Source organism: Perognathus longimembris, chromosome 19 (assembly GCF_023159225.1).
Source record: "Perognathus longimembris pacificus isolate PPM17 chromosome 19, ASM2315922v1, whole genome shotgun sequence".
Lineage (NCBI taxonomy): Eukaryota > Metazoa > Chordata > Mammalia > Rodentia > Heteromyidae > Perognathus > Perognathus longimembris.
The window spans coordinates 43977138-43992695 of record NC_063179.1 but is presented as its reverse complement, the minus strand read 5'-3'; the positions used below and the strand labels follow the sequence as shown (position 1 = coordinate 43992695).

The window sequence follows — 15558 nt, the reverse complement described above, 5'->3', positions numbered from 1 at the left end:
GCGCTCACACACACACAGCGGAAGCCGTCCATTATTGACTGACCCTCCTAACATCGAGGGCTGCGTCGTTTGTTAACAACGTAGAGAGCATTGATTGGGTTGTCTTTTCTCTTGCACTTAAACAAGCACCCTGGTGTAAGTGGCGTCCTGCGTAGACCTCCACCAAGCCTTCCTGAACAAGGATGTCTTTCCCAAGACAAGGGGGCCCCGCTCAGGGTTATGGCCGGCACTCAGGATGGGACCCCTCCAGGCGCAGGTGGCGCGCACCCGTGATCCTAGCTACTCAAGACGCTGGGGCCTGGGCACTGCTGCTTAAAGGCCAGCCAGGAGGACACAGTGAGATCCCAGCTCAGAAAAATGATGTTGTATGTGTGCTGGTCCTAGAGTTCTAACTCAAGACCAGTGTGCCATCCCTGAGCTTCTGTGCTCAAGACTTGTGCTCTACCACGTGAGCTACAGAACCACTGCTTTTTGGTGATTCACTGGAGATGAGTCTCACACACTTTGCTCCCCAGGCTGGCTTTCAACAGGGACCTCAGATCACAGGCTACTGAGCGGCTAAGATGATAGGTGTTAGCCACTGGTGCCTAGCAAGTTCCGTTTCCTAAGTCCGACTCTTACTGAATCCTCTATGTAGGTGACATCCATTTAGTTGGCATGCAAAACGGTTTGTACTGATTGTAAATTCTTCAAGCAGACAAATCGATTATGAATGGAAGTGGTGCTTGTGGCTCAAAGCGGTAGAGCACTTAAGCAAAAAGAGCTCAGGGACAGCGCCCAGGCACTGAGTCCAAGTCCCATGAACAACAAAACCAAACAAAAAAACAAGTCCATTGTGAAGAAAGGGACCTAAAAAGTTCTTTCAGACAATAGTTTTGTGTGTGTGGTGCTGAGAGATGAACCAGGGCTGCATGCGTGCTAGGTGAAACCTCTACTCCTGAGTCCCATCTCTACCCCATGGTGATTCCCCCCCCCACACACACACACCTTTTTTTTCCCCTTGTGGTAGTGGTACTCTGCTTGGAGCTTTTCAGCTCAAGACTAGCACTCTACCACTTGAGCCACAGTGCCACTTCTGATTTTCTGGTAGTTAATTGGAGATAAGAGTTTCCTTCCCTGGCTTTGAACCTCCATCCTCAGCTCTCAGCCTCCTGAGTAGTTAGGATTACAGGCGTGAGCCACCAGTGCTCAGCTGATCAGATTCACTTTAAAAGATCTGTCTTAATAAAGTGTATAAAACCAGGTTTAGATAGGAGTCCCCACTCTGATTCTGATTACCTATCTAATAAACTATATATAAAGATTCACCGATGATAAAAAATAAGTCACCAGTAGGATACATGCATGGTCAGTGTTTTATTTTTGAAGGGTGGCTTTAATGCATAACAGTCCAATTGAGAAGCAAAGTTTAAAATAGACAGTTTTGTAAGGATAAGTTATAACACAGGTAATGACTATTTAAGAAATCTTGACCTTAGAGCTTATGATGCACCTCAAGGGCAGTAGCACCCAGGTCTTCCAAAGAGCCAGTCATCATTTTTCTCTTGTCTGCATTGACTTCTTCTCATTAGCTGCCTTCTGCTTTTGCTGCATGATCTCAGAGTCCCTAGAAAAGGGGAAAAGGTTTTAGGAATAACTGACTTTCTAGTTTCATTTGTTCTCTATCCATGTCCTAGTCACTGCATTAAAAGATAATTTCAAAGAAGATATAAACACTCAAATGTCACCTTTTATGGATGGAGGTAGAATGGTAAAGCTTTTATGTCTATCTGATGATAACCCTACTGTTATCATGACCTTGGATGAATAATCTCAGAGCTCTTTCAAAATTGCAGGAAAACATATCACACTTGTTCTGAGGAATAATTATGAATACCTATGCCTGGTATTAGGCAGCTGAGTGCAGAAATAATGGCAATTACACTAGGTTGCCAACAAGCTTAATTTACTTTCTTTTTTCTTGTTTGCCAGTTCTGGGTCTTAAACTCAGGGCCTGAGCACTGCCCCTGGCTTCTTTTTGCTCATGGCTAGCACTCTACCACTTGAGCCACAGCGCCACTTCTGAATTTTTCTATATATGTGGTGCTGGGAAATCAAACCCAGGGAGTCACGCATATGAGGCAAGCACTCTACCACTAGGCCATATTCCCAGCCCATACTTTCTTTTCTTTTTTTGGCCAGTCCTGGGCCTTGGACTCAGGGCCTGAGCACTGTCCCTGGCTTCCTTTTGCTCAAGGCTAGCACTCTGCCACTTGAGTCACAGCGCCACTTCTGGCCGTTTTCTGTATATGTGGTGCTGGGGAATCGAACCCAGGGCATCATGTATACGAGGCAAGTTCTCTTGCCACTAGGCCATATCCCCAGCCCCTTACTTTCTTTTCTTGAAGGAGGATTTTTTTAAGAAGTCTCCTTGGATCCAGGTGCTCATGATCATGCCTGTAATCTAGCTACTACTCGGGAGGTTGAGACTTGGGGGATAGAAGTACAAATCAAGTAGGGATAGAAAAGTAAGTGTGAGTCAGGTGCTGACGGCTCACTACCATAGTCCTAGCTATTCAGGAGGCTAAGATCTGAGGGTTGCAGTTCACGGCCAGCCTGGACAGGAAACCCTGTGAAACGTTTATCTCCAATTTGCCACCAGAAAACTGGAAGTAGAGCTGTGGCTCAAAGTAGTGGAGCACTAGCCTTGAGCAAAAGAGCTCAGGGACAGTGCCTAGGCCTTGAGTTCAAGCCCATGGCTGACAAAAAAGAAAAGAGGGGCTGGGAACATAGCCTAGTGACAAGAGTGCTTGCCTCATATACATGAAGCCCTGGGTTCGATTCCCCAGCACCACATATATAAAAAACAGCCAGAAGTGGCGCTATGGCTCAAGTGACAGAGTGCTAGCCTTGAGCAAAAAGAAATCAGGGACAGAGCTCAGGCCCTGAGTTGGAGTTCAAGCTGCAGGACTGGCAACAAAAACAAAACAAAAAAACCAAAACTCGGTCTCAAACAAAAACAGCTCCATGTTTCTAATTCATACACTGGTGCAAATACCACTTCTCAAGAAATAATATCTATAGAATGTCTTACAAAGACCTTTATAAGAATTGGATATGCAGGGGCTGTGAATATGGCCTAGTGGTAGAGTGGTCGCCTCTTATACATGAAGCCCTGGGTTCAATTCTCCAGCACCACATATATAGAAAAGGCCAGAAGTGGCGCTGTGGCTCAAGTTGGCAGTGCTAGCCTTGAGCAAAAAGAAACCAGGGACAGTGCTCAGGCACTGAGTTCAAGCCCCAGGACTGGCCAAAAAAAAAAAAGAATTGGATATTCAGTACACAATGGCTATTTCTGAGCCAAGAGGATAGCTGGGAGTAATGTTGGGCTATTGATCTATATACTATTTTTATTCAGGGTAAGTAAACAAGACATTTCAGGCAAAGCTCATCACTTTAATAACTGTCATTGAAAGTGTAAAGTAATACCTAAGGTCCTTTGTTCCATCTCTATTCTTTAGTTTTCAGCTCTTACTGGAGTTAGAGCCTCATGCTTGCTAGGGTTCTATCACTTGTATTATACCTAGCCCAGACACTGACTCGGGCTTGCTTCCTTCATGACTGGGATGTCAGGAGTGCACTACTCAGCCCCCCTCCCTTTTTTTTTTTGCCAGTCCTGGCCTTGGACTCAGGGCCTGAGCACTGTCCCTGGCTTCTTCCCGCTCAAGGCTAGCACTCTGCCACTTGAGCCACAGCGCCACTTTCTGTCCTTTTTCTATATATGTGGTGCTGGGGAATCGAACCCAGGGCTTCATGCATGGGAGGCAGGCACTCTTGCCACCAGGCCATATCCCCAGCCCCAGAATTCCCTTTAGCACACTCACCTTTGCTTTCTCTGAGAGGTAGTCAGGCTATCCTCTTTTCTTTTCCCCTTGCTTATTTCCTGGGTCTTTTTCATATTCTTCTGGCGGGCCAGCTCTCGTTGATTTCCACCTGTAAAGATAACCAGATGTGCTTTCTCCCCCATTCTTTAACGTGCTAATAACTTAGACGTGCATGAAGCTTTTCCTTTCACAGGCGAGCGCAGTGCTGCACGGAAGGGTCCCGGGACCTGAAGGCGAGGGAGCTTAAGGGTAAACCTGGACTGGAGGGCATCTCCGGACCGGTCTTGGTGTTTGCTAGGCATGGACGCCAGGTCTTCCACGATTGCACCCGTCAATCAATCACTGCTTTTGTCCCTCGTGGGGCTTGAACCCAGGCCTGGGCGCTGTCCCCGGCCTCTCCGCCCCGGGAGCGGCGGGCTGGGGCTGAGGGTCCCGGGCTGGCTTCGCTCCCCATCCTCAGGGCTGGGCCCCCCGAGTCGCTAGGACTTCAGGTGTGAGCCCACGGCACCCGCCAACCCCCCGCACCCCCAGGGGCGTCCGCGCCGGCCGGGGGAGCCAGCTAGGTGCCGGCCGGGCCGGGGGCGACGCCCGGGACCCGGGGCGACGGAGCACGGTGGGCCGGCCCGGGCATCACCGGGGAGCCGGCGCCGAACAAAAGACCGAGGGGGGCGGGCCGCCCGCTCCGCCCCAGGCCCGGGGGCCGCGCCCACCTCGGGGCCCCCGCCCGCCCGCCCGCCCGGCTCCCCGCGCCCGCCCGCCCCAGCCCCGGCCCGCGGCCCCGCCCTCGGCGGCCCGAGCCCGGCGTCCCCGCTCCGGCGGAGCCCCCGCCGCCCCCGCCGCGCCGGGGCCCGTCCCCGCCGCCTCCCCGGGCCTCCCGAGCACTCACGGGCCATGCCGACCGCCCGACGGGCCTCGCAGGAGGGCGGCTCGGAAAGGCGACGGCGGCCGCGGCCGGCTGGGCTGCGGTCGCCCCGGGATCGGCCAGGTGGAGCCCGCCGCCGGGGGGCGTCCGCCGGGTCAGCGCCACGGCCGGGCGACGCCTCCGCCCGCCCGCTCAGCCTCGCGGCCCCGCCCACGGGCCTGACAACAGCGGCGGCGTGGCCGGCGCGCCGGCGCGCGTGCGCGTCCCGGGGGGCGGGGCGGGAGTCGGCCCCGCCCACGGGCCTGACAGCGGCGGGCGGCGTGGCCGGCGAGCTGGGGCGCCTGCGCGTCCCGGGGGGGGCGGGGCGTGCGAGCGCCGGGCGAGAGTCGGCCCCGCCCACGGGCGTGGCTACGGCGGCGGCGGGCGTGGCCGGCGAGCCGGAGCGCATGCGCGTCCCGGGGGGCTGGCCCGACCCCCGGTGTGTTTCGTGGGGGCGGTGGAGGGTGAACCCGGCCGGACGCTCGCCGCCCCTCCGCGCCTCCGCTCTGGCCTGGCGGGAGGGACGAGCGCCCCCGGCTGGCCTGCCGGGCCGGCCTCCGCTTCCGCAGGGAGACCCCAGCACCTCCTTTAACCCGGGTGGTGGTGTTTCTTTTCTTTTTTCTTTTTCAGAAAGCATTCCTTGCGGAGTATCTAGTTTTGTCGGTCACGGGGCTTGAACTCGGGGCCTGGGCGCCGCCCCTGCCCTCTTGGGCTCGGGGCTCGCGAGCGCTCCACCACTCGGAGCCACAGCGCCACTTGCAGGTTTCCGGTGGTTCCTCGGCGAGGGGAGAGTCTCCCTCTGAACGTTCCTGCTGGGGCCGACTTGGTACCGTGATCCTCAGATCCCATCCTCGGAGTAGCCAGGACCACAGGCATGAGCCACCGGCACCCGAGGAACACTTAAAAAGACTTAAAAGTACCGGGGAGGGGCCGGGAGTATGGCCTAGTGGTACAGTGCTTGCCTCCTATACGTGGAGCCCTGGGTTCGATTCCCCAGCACCACATACACAGAAAAGGGCAGAAGTGGCGCTGTGGCTCAAGTGGCAGAGTGCTAGCCTTGAGCAAAAAGAAGCCAGGGACAGTGCTCAGGCCCTGAGTCCAAGCCCCGGGACTGGGAAAAAAAAACAAACCAAAACAAAAAGTACAGGTCATCTGCTTGACCGACATGATAGAGACCTAGGCTAACAAGGAGGCCCCTTCTACCCCCGAAAAAGTGTGCATGTATTCCCAAGTACATATTTTCACACTTCAGCAATTGTAACCTTATAAAGTTGCGTATTTTTAGAGAAGGTGGAAAAATGGATATAGGATGTCTGGGTTGAAAGTCCTGATCTATAAGTTAGCTCCTTTGTGAGCTTGGACATACTATTTCACTACGTTAGAAGCTTCCTGAGCTGGGTACCCATGGCTCCTGCTTTAGTCCTAGCTATTCAGGGAGCTGAGATCTGAGGATTGTAGATTGAAGCCAGCTTGGGCAGGAAAGTCTGTCAGACTCTTATCTTCAATTAACCACCAGAAAGTGGGAAGTAGAGCTGTAGTTCAAGTATTAAGAGAATTAGTCTGGAGCACAAAAGCTCAGGGACAGGGCTGGGGATATGGCCTAGTGGCAAGAGTGCTTGCCTCCTATACATGAGGCCCTGGGTTCAATTCCCCAGCACCACATATACAGAAAATGGCCAGAGGTGGCGCCGTGGCTCAAGTGGCCGAGTGCTAGCCTTGAGCAGAAAGAAGCCAGGGACAGTGCTCAGGCTCTGAGTCCAAGGCCCAGGACTGGCCAAAAAAAAAAAAAAAAGCTCAGGGCCCAATACTCAGGGCCCAGTCCCTGAGTTCAAGGTCTAGGCCCATTGCTCCCTCCCCCCGCCCCCCCCCCAAGCTTCCTGCCTGCCCAGGGCCCTTGGCTCACACCTGTAATCCTAGCTACTTAGGAGTCTATAATGAGGACCCAGGTTTGAGGCTAGCCCCAGCAGACAGATCCAATTAACCAGCAGAAAGCTGGAAATGGGGGGTGGCCCAAGTGGTAGAACATCACCCTTGAGCAGAAAAAAGCCAGGCAAGAGCCTGGGGCCCCAATTCAAGACCAAGTACCGACACACACTTAAAATAGCTTCTTGCGGGCTGGGAATGTGGCTTAGTGGTGGTAGAGTGCTCACCTTGCATGCACAAAGCCCTGGGTTTGATTCTGTTTATGCTGAGGAATCAGCATAAACAGAAAAAGCCGGAAGTAGCCCTCTGGCTCAATAGGTAGAGTGCTAGCCTTGAGCAGAAAGAAGCCAGGGACAGTGCTCAGGCCCTGAGTTCAAGCCCAAGGATTGGAAAAAAAGAATAGCTTCCTGCCCATGTAGCTCTTAATATATTAAGCTATTAGAGTTGTACTCCTGCTTTGCTTTCCCATTCCCATGCCTGTCTTCCTCAGTTTAGAGGTCATATGTCTGTTTTTGTTTAGTGAACCTGCTTCAGTTTTTTAGTGGTGTTGGTACTGGTACTTGAACTCAGGGTTTGGATGTTATCCCTTAGTTTTTTCACTCAAAGGTCCTGTCACTTGAGCTGCAGCTCCACTGGCTTTTTGCTGGTTAATTGAAGATAAGAGTCTCACAGACTTGCTTGCCTGGGCTGGCTTTGAATCAGGATCCTCAGATCTCAGCCCCAGTGCTACTACACAAAACTTAATAAAAAAGCAACCCCAAACATTAATACTGCCCATAGTTGGATTGTCCTGGCAGTTGGTCCCAGATTCCTGCGATATCTTTGGCAGGGTGTTCCTTTTCAACAATGTCCTCTCTGCTTTTTTCTTTCCTTCCATAGCCTTTTTTTCTCTCAGTAGACTCGGGGATTTTTCATGTACCCAACTCTTTTTTTTGGCCAGTCCTGGGCCTTGGACTCCCTGGCTTCTTTTGCTCAAGGCTAGCACTCTGCCACTTAAGCCACAGTGCCACTTCTGGCCATTTTCTGTATATGTGGTGCTGGGGAATTGAACCCAGGGCCTCATGTATACGAGGCAAGCACTCTTGCCACTAGGCCATATCCCCAGCCCTCAACTCTTGAGCTTTGAATACATCTGAGTTTTGCCCCCCTTCATTTTCCAGAGTACTGAAGAGAGCACATAGAACTAACATACCTAAGTTTTCTTTTCCCCCTTTTCTCTCTTCTTTCGACCTTGCTTCCTTTTGTCAGTACTGGTGCTTGAACTCTGGACCTGGACACTGTCCCTGAGCTCTTTAGCTCAAGGCTAATGTTCTACCACTTGAGCCATAGCTCCACTTGCAGTTTTCTGGTAATTGGAAATGAGTCTCATGGACTTTCCTGCCCTGGCTGGCTTTGAACTGTGATCCTCAGATCTCAGCCTCCTGAGTAGTTAGGATTATAGGCCTGAGCTACCAGTGCTGAATGCTTTCCTACTATTAGCTTTTTCCTTTCTCCTTCTAGATGACTGACCCACTTCTCCATTCAGTTCAGGATTTTATTCATTTCATTATTTGTTACTAATTTGCCAGGATGTGTGTGTGTGTGCGCGCGCATGTCAGTGCCATTATTGGGGCTTAAACTCAGGGCCTAGGGGTTGTCCCTGAGCTTTTTTGCGCAAGGCTAGCACTTGACCACTGGAGCCACAGCTCCTCTTCAGGATTTTGGGTGGTCAACTGGAGATAAAGGTCTCATGGACTTTCCTGCCCCAGCTGGGTTTGAACCTTGTTTTCTTTTTTTTTCTTTTTTTGGCCAGTCCTGGGCCTTGGACTCAGGGCCTGAGCACTGTCCCTGGCTTCTTTTTGCTCAAGGCCAGCACTCTGCCCCTTGAGCCACGGCGCCCCTTCTGGCCGTTTTCCATATATGTGGTGCTGGGGAATTGAACCGAGAGCTTCATGTGTAGGAGGCAAGCACTCTTGCCTCTAGGCCATATTCCCAGCCCTGGGTTTGAACCTTGATCTCCATATGTTAGCCTCCTGAATAGCTTGGATTACAGACATGAGCCACTGGTGCCTGGCTGGTAGGATGTTATTTACTTATTTGCTTATTTATTTATTTTTGCCAGTCCTAGGGCTTGAACTCAGGGCCTGAGCACTGTCCCTGGCTCACTTCTGCTCAAGGCTAAAACTGTACCACTTAGGCCACAGTGCCACTTCTGGCTTTTTCTGTCTATGTGGTGCTGAGGAATTGAACCCAGGGCTTCATGTATGCGGGGCAAGTACTCTCCCCCTAGGCTACATTACTAGCCCCCATGTTCTTTATTTTTTATACACAGATTTTTTTTCTTTCCTTCTTAGAAGGAAGTTAGGCCTTTATGTGTTCATGGGAGTGGATTTGTTTTCACAGATTTAAACATTCCTTCATGCTTAATAAGGCCAATATTATGCATCAGGCCCTTTAGCACATACCTGTAATGCTAGTGACTAAAGAGGCTGAGAGGCTGGGGATATGGCCTAGTGGCAAGAGCACTTGCCTCATATACATGAGGCCCTGGGTTCAATTCCCCAGCACCACATATACAGAAAATGGCCAGAAGTGGCGCTGTGGCTCAAGTGGCAGAGTGCTAGCCTTGAGCAAAAAGAAGCCAGGGACAGTGCTCAGGCCCTGAGTCCAAGCCCCAGGACTGGCCAAAAAAAAAAAAAAAAAAAAAAACGAGAGAAAAAACAAACACTTGCACAGTTTGTAATGATTTTTGCATGGGCAATACTTCACATTCGAAAACACACAAGGTTATATAGAAAATATTTTTCCTTGATGTGTTTTGTAGTTTTATTTTCCCAGGAGATGACCATTTTCAGTTGCTTCCCATCACAATTTCTAATTATGTTCTACTTAGAATTTCTAAGTTCTGGGGATACACTGAAGAGGTAAAGTAAACCCCATTTTCAGGCAGCCCCCGTTTTGTTGTCTGTTTAAACTATGAGGCCACCAATTCTCCCGGCTAGCAGGACAAGCTTATTAGGGCCCAGTTGGTCAGGAAACTCCCTGCTTAACTCTAACTGCCCCGGAATGCCTCCAGCCCTGAGCCAATCGGATTTGTACCCATATCCTAATCTTGCTTGAACACCTGATTGCTGTAACTTTGGGCTTTTGCCTTTACAAGCTCTGTGAAATCTCAGCTCGGGGCTTCCTCCTAACCTCCGCTGTGGCGGTGGGTAGGACGAGGCCCGATCTGCAGCTCGCCTGAATAAAGCCTTGCTTTTGCATTTCGGAATGTCTGGCTCTCGGTGGTCTTCTTGCAACTTGGGCATAACAACACAAGTAAGCAGGCTCTGCCCTTACATTCAGGGCCTGGGCGCTGTCCCTGAGCTGCTTTTGCTGGAGGCTAGCCCTCTGCCACTTGAGCCACAGCGCCACTTCCGTCTTTCTGTGTATGTGGTGCTGAGGAATCGAACCCAGAGCTTCATGCGTGCTAGGCCAGCACTGCACCACTAGGCCGCACCCCCGGCCCACTGCTCTTATCCTTTTTAACTGCTCTTTTTTTTTTTTTGTCCTGCTGGTACCAGGGCTTGACAGGCTTTATTTCTTCAATTTTTGAAGGTTTTTTTTTACCAGCAGCTGAGCCCGCTCAGGTGGATTATACCTCCAATCCTAGCTATTCAGGAGGCTGTGATCTAAGGTCAGTGGTTCTAGGCCAGCCCTGGCAGGAAAACCCACGAGGCTGTCATCTCCAATCAGCCACCAGCAACCCAGGAGCAGAGCCGGAGCGGTGAGCACGGACGGTCCGGGAGCAGCACTGAAGAAGCACCCCTCGCCCCCCGCCCACCCCGCCCGAGAGGCACGAGGCGTGGATCCCGAGTTCAGTCCCTGCACGGGCAGGAAGCCAACAAGCTCCCCAAGCTCCCACAGGGCGCGACCTGAACCGCGTCCCTCCGGCGGGGGCTCAGGGCGCGCTGCGCGCGCAGCCCGGCGGTCAGGACGCAGGCCGTGCGCGTGCGCGGGAGGGAGAGCGCGGACCGGGGCAGCGTGGAGTTGCCATGGCAGCCGGCGCGCCGCGCGTGACGTCAGCGCCGGGCGCCGCGTGATGACGCGCCGGGCCCGCGCCCGCGGCGGGCCGGGGATCCGGGCGGGGGGAGCGATGTAGGCAACCGTGTGGCGGGGTCATGAGGAAGAGGCGGCGGCGGGAGCAGGGCGGCGGCGGCGGCGGCGCGGAACGGCGGTAGCGGCCCGGCCCGGCCCGCTGGGTGTGTCCCGGCTCCGCGGGGAAGGCGGAGGTCCTGACGCGGTTTCCGGCCGTGCTTGGGGCTCTGGGCCGGGCGCGGCGGGCGAAGCCGCGTCCCGGGCCGGCCCCCCCACCCCCGGCTCCGCCATGTTCCGCCGGGCGCGCCTGAGCGTGAAGCCGAACGTGAGGCCCGGCGTGGGCGCCCGCGGCTCCGCCGCTCCGCAGCCCCAGCGTGGACGCGAGTCTCCCCGGCCGCCGCAGCCCGCGGCCGAGTCCGCGCCGGGGCCGGCGCCGGAGCCCCCGGCCTCGGAGCCCCAGGAAAAGGCTCCCGGGAGCAGGTGAGCGCCGGCGTCGCGCGTTGGGAGCTCCGCGCACGCCCTGGGTTCGGGGGGCGCGCCCGTGCTCGCTCGCCCCGTCAGCCTTTCTTTCCCTCCAGTCTGGTGAAGCCACCCCCAACCGCGGTCCCCCCTTCCCTCCTTCCCGGCGACCCGTAACGCGCCGCTCCCTCGCGTTCTGTCTGGGGGAGCCCCGCCACCACGGTGCTGAGGACAGGAATAGCCAGGCTACCACTTGAGTGCCCCGCGTGAGCCAGTCGTCTCATTTAAGGAAATGCCATTCTAAGGAGACAGCACCCCGTAGCTGCCCTCGACACCCTTCGCTCTCGGGCGCCGGGCGCTTGGCCGCGGAGCTACGTCCTCAGCGTCGTTTCGGTGCTGCTGCGGATGGATGCCCGTGGAAAGGAGGGTCGGGCTGCTCGCCCTGGCTGGAAGCGTGCGCCCCGGTGATCATGTTCCCCAGACCAGGAAGCACGGGCTTAGCGTTATGTACTACATTCGCAGTCAGTATTTTCTTTTCTTTTTTTTTTTTTTACATTATTTATATTTACCAACTTGAAGTAGACTTTGTTCTTTGCAGTCCTGGGGCTTGAACTCAGGGGCCTGACTGTCCCTGAGCTTCTTTTGCGCTAGGCTACTCCTCACCACTTGCGTTTTTTTTTTTTTTCTGTTTTATGTGGTACTGAGGAATCGAACCCCAGTGCATGGTAGGCGAGCACTCTACCACCGAGCGACCTTCCCAGCCCCCAACTGAAGTAGACTTTTAGGAGGAAGAATTTATTCTTTTGTTAAATAAGGGTAATATTTCCTTTGAAATTGCATCATGGAGATTAGAGATGATTTATATGCACTGTTTTGTGCAAGACACAGCCAAATACATGACTCCTAAAAGTTATTACTTGGCAAAAAAGATGAGACTGCAGAGTAGTTAAATTTAAGACGTACCAGATTAATAAGATAGTCCCCTTTTGTACTATATGTAGGAGAAAGCTAGTAAACCACCAGCCCTGCTGATAATGAGGTTGTATAAGTTGTTTATTTTGTTACAGAAGATTGAAAAAAAAGTTTTTGAAAAGGAGGGTATAATTTTTCCTTTGGCATGAACTGGTGCTGGGAATAGGCTTACTTTATTATCTCAGTAGTGCTCAGTAATCTCCAAGTTTAAGAGGAACCTGTTACAGAATTTTGACCGAATATGAAGGTGCCTAATTGATTACTGTTAATAAAGTTCTTAGCCAGATGCTGGTGGCTCATGCTTATACTTAGAAGGCTGAGATATGAGGATCATGGTTCAAAGCCATCATGGGCAGAAAACTTTGTGAGATTCTTATCTCCAAGTAACCACTCAAAAACCAGGTGTGGTTCTGTGGTTCAAAGTGGTAGAGTGCTAGTCTTGAGCAAAAGCGCTCAGGGACAGCCCCGAGTTCAAGCTCCATCACCGACAAAAAAAAAAAGTTCTTAGAGGATTAGTAATAGATACGAATTTGTGATTGGTAATTAGTAAATTGATCAGAAACTAGTCTTGAGAGGTTATGCTCTAGAATATTTGTTTTCCTCTCTTTTTTCACTCCACTTTTTCTTTTTTTGGTAGGTCTTTGCTAGTTGTAAAAGCCAATAGTGTGTATGTTCTGTCCGTATGCATTTAATATAATGGAACACAATGTAAAAGGTGTATGTATCACATTGTACAAGGACTAACTTGGGGGAGGGGGAGTTTTGAGCTGAGAATGAAACACTGTGTATCCTAAATAGACATTGTACCATTGACCTGTCTTCAGCCCTGAGAAGAGGTTCACACCTGTAATTCTAGCTACACAAAAGGTTGAGACCTGGAAGATGGAGGTTTGAATTCAGCTTGGTGAGAAGAAGTCTAATTAACTAGTAAGATGCAAGACAAGAGGAATGGTTGCTCATGTGGTAGAGCACCAGCTATGAAAGTTAAGAACTTAAGGTTCTGAGTTCAAGCCCCAGTACCTACACAAAGATAAATAAATTGAAGACTTTCTGGTTATTCTATAGGTTAATATATTTTCCACTTTTATACAGAAGTAACTGAAATTGGAGAAAAGTAGATTTAGATTACTTTATTTATTTATTTAGCCAGTCCTGGGCCTTGAACTCAGGGCCTGAACACTGTCCCTTGCTTCTTTCTGCTCAATACTAGCACTCTGCCAGTTTGAGCTACAGCACCACTTCTGGCCTTTTCTGAGGAATTGAACCTAGAGCTTCATGTATACAAGGCAAGCACTCTTGCCCACGAGGCCATATTCCCAGCCCAAATTTAAATTATTTTTTAAAAATATAATTTTACTTTTATTAAGATGTTGTACAGTGTCAGGTAATGAGTTCTTTTTTTTGGGGGGGGGGTGATTGTGGGGTTTGAACTTGGCCTGGGTGCTATTTCTGAGATGTTTTGCTCAAGGCTAGTGCTCTACCACTTTGAGTTATAGTGCCACTTCTGTTTTTCTGGTGGTTAATTGGAGATAAGAATCTCACAGCCTTTCCTGCCTAGGATGGCTTTGAACTGTGATCCTCAGATCTCAGCCTCTTGAGTAGCTAGGATTATAGGTATGAGCTACCAGCATCCAATCATTTTTCTTTTTTTGCCAATGTCACCCTTTTCCTCACTTTTTTACCAGCTTCCTCCAGTCCATGCCTATAAGTTACACAGTTCATTTTTTGTTTTTGTTGTTGTTTTCTTTTGCTAGTCCTGGGCCTTGGACTCAGGGCCTGAGCTCTGTCCCTGGCTTCTTTTTGCTCAAAGCTAGCACTCTGCCACTTGAGCCACAGCGCCACTTCTCCCCTTTTCTATATATGTGGTTCTGAGGAATGGAACCCAGGGCTTCATGTATACAAGGCAAGCACTATGCCACTAGGCCATATTCCCAGCCCAGTGCTCTACCAGTTGAGCCAAGTGGTGGTTCGTTGGAGATAGAGTTTTTTTTACAGACTTTCTTGCCTGTGCTTGCTTTGAATGATGACCTTCAACTCTCAGCCTCCTAAGTAGCTATGATTCCTGGCATGAGTTACCTGTACCCAGTTTGAGAATTCCAATTCCAATATTTTTTTTTCCTATTTTGCATTCATATTCTTTTCTTGACTTAATTTGCTTTTAAGTCATTGGTATGTTATCTATGTGAATAGATGGTTTTTTGTGTGAGTACTAGGGCTTGAACACATGCATTCTAACTGGACTTTTTGGGTCATTTCCTCTGTGTGTGTTATGTGTATGTGTGACAGAAAGAGACCAAAAGGGAACATAAACTTTTTGGTATGTGTCAGTACTGGAACTTGAACTCAGGGTTAGTAGCTTGGCCTTTTCTGCTTCTGTTCCTACTAGCTGGAACTTTACCACTTGAGGCTGCCTTCAATTATATCCTTATGCTGGTTCACTGAAGGTGAGCATCTCAAAGATTTGATAGCCAGGGCTGGTCTTGAACTAAGATCCTCAGATCTCAGCAACTTGATTGGCTAAGATTATAATCATGAGTCACAGGTATCTGGGTAGGTTATTCTTGAATTATTTATATTTAATATATTTAATATGCAATTTGGAGTACTTTTTTTTACAATGAAGAATTTATTCTGATAACTGAGTTATATCTGATAAAAGAGAAATAATAAAAAAATAAAAAAATTTGGGCTGGGAATATGGCCTAGTGGCAAGAGTGCTTGCCTCGTATACATGAAGCCCTGGGTTCGATTCCCCAGCACCACATATATAGAAAATGGCCAGAAGTGGCGCTGTGGCTCAAGTGGCAGAGTACTAGCCTTGAGCAGAAAGAAGCCAGGGACAGTGCTCAGGCCCTGAGTCCAAGGCCCAGGACTGGCAGAAAAAAGAAGAAAAATTAAAAAAATTAAAAAAGATAAATAACGACTAGGCACTGGTGGATTATGCCTGTAATCCTAGCTACTCAGGAGGCTGAGATCTGAGGAATTATGGTTCAAAGTCAGTACAGGCAGGAAAGTCCAAGACTCTTATCTCTAACCATGAGAAAACTGGAAATAGAGCTGTGGCTTAAAGTGGTAGAGCCCTAGCCTTGGGCTAAAGAGTACAGGGACAGTGCCCAAGGCCCAAGTTCAAGCCCCACCACTGACTAAAAAAGGAGAAGAAAAGAAAAGTCGGTTACCAGTGACTCGTGCCTGTAATCCTAGCTGTTCAGAAAAGGCTGAGAGTTGAGGATCTCAGTTCAATGCTATTCCAGGCAGGAAAGTCCATGAGACTTTATTTCGTAACTATCAGAAAACTAGAAGTAGAGCTGTGACTCAAAGTGACAGACTGCTAGCCTTGAGCAGAAAAAGCTCAGGGACAATGCCTATGCTCTGAGTTCAAGCATT

The 15558-nt window shown here is 50.7% G+C and overlaps 2 protein-coding genes across 2 annotated transcripts in view; one reads left to right on the top strand and one right to left on the bottom strand.

Moving 5' to 3' along the window:
• Nucleotides 1–1337: 1337 nt before the first annotated feature.
• LOC125367644 (small EDRK-rich factor 1) lies at nucleotides 1338–4892 on the bottom strand. Its single transcript, XM_048368324.1, has 3 exons — nucleotides 4750–4892; nucleotides 3864–3972; nucleotides 1338–1606 (listed from the first exon to the last, which is right to left on the bottom strand). The coding sequence occupies exons 1-3, from the start codon at nucleotides 4754–4756 to the stop codon at nucleotides 1534–1536; spliced, it is 189 nt and encodes a 62-aa protein (XP_048224281.1). The 5' UTR covers nucleotides 4757–4892; the 3' UTR covers nucleotides 1338–1533.
• A 5967-nt stretch (nucleotides 4893–10859) lies between these two features.
• Bdp1 (B double prime 1, subunit of RNA polymerase III transcription initiation factor IIIB) overlaps nucleotides 10860–15558 on the top strand; it is an 81588-nt gene continuing 76889 nt past the window's right edge. The window contains exon 1 of the mRNA XM_048368500.1: nucleotides 10860–11223. Within this exon, the coding sequence (XP_048224457.1) occupies nucleotides 11033–11223 (191 nt within the window). The 5' untranslated portion in view covers nucleotides 10860–11032. The remainder of the gene's footprint in view (nucleotides 11224–15558) is intronic.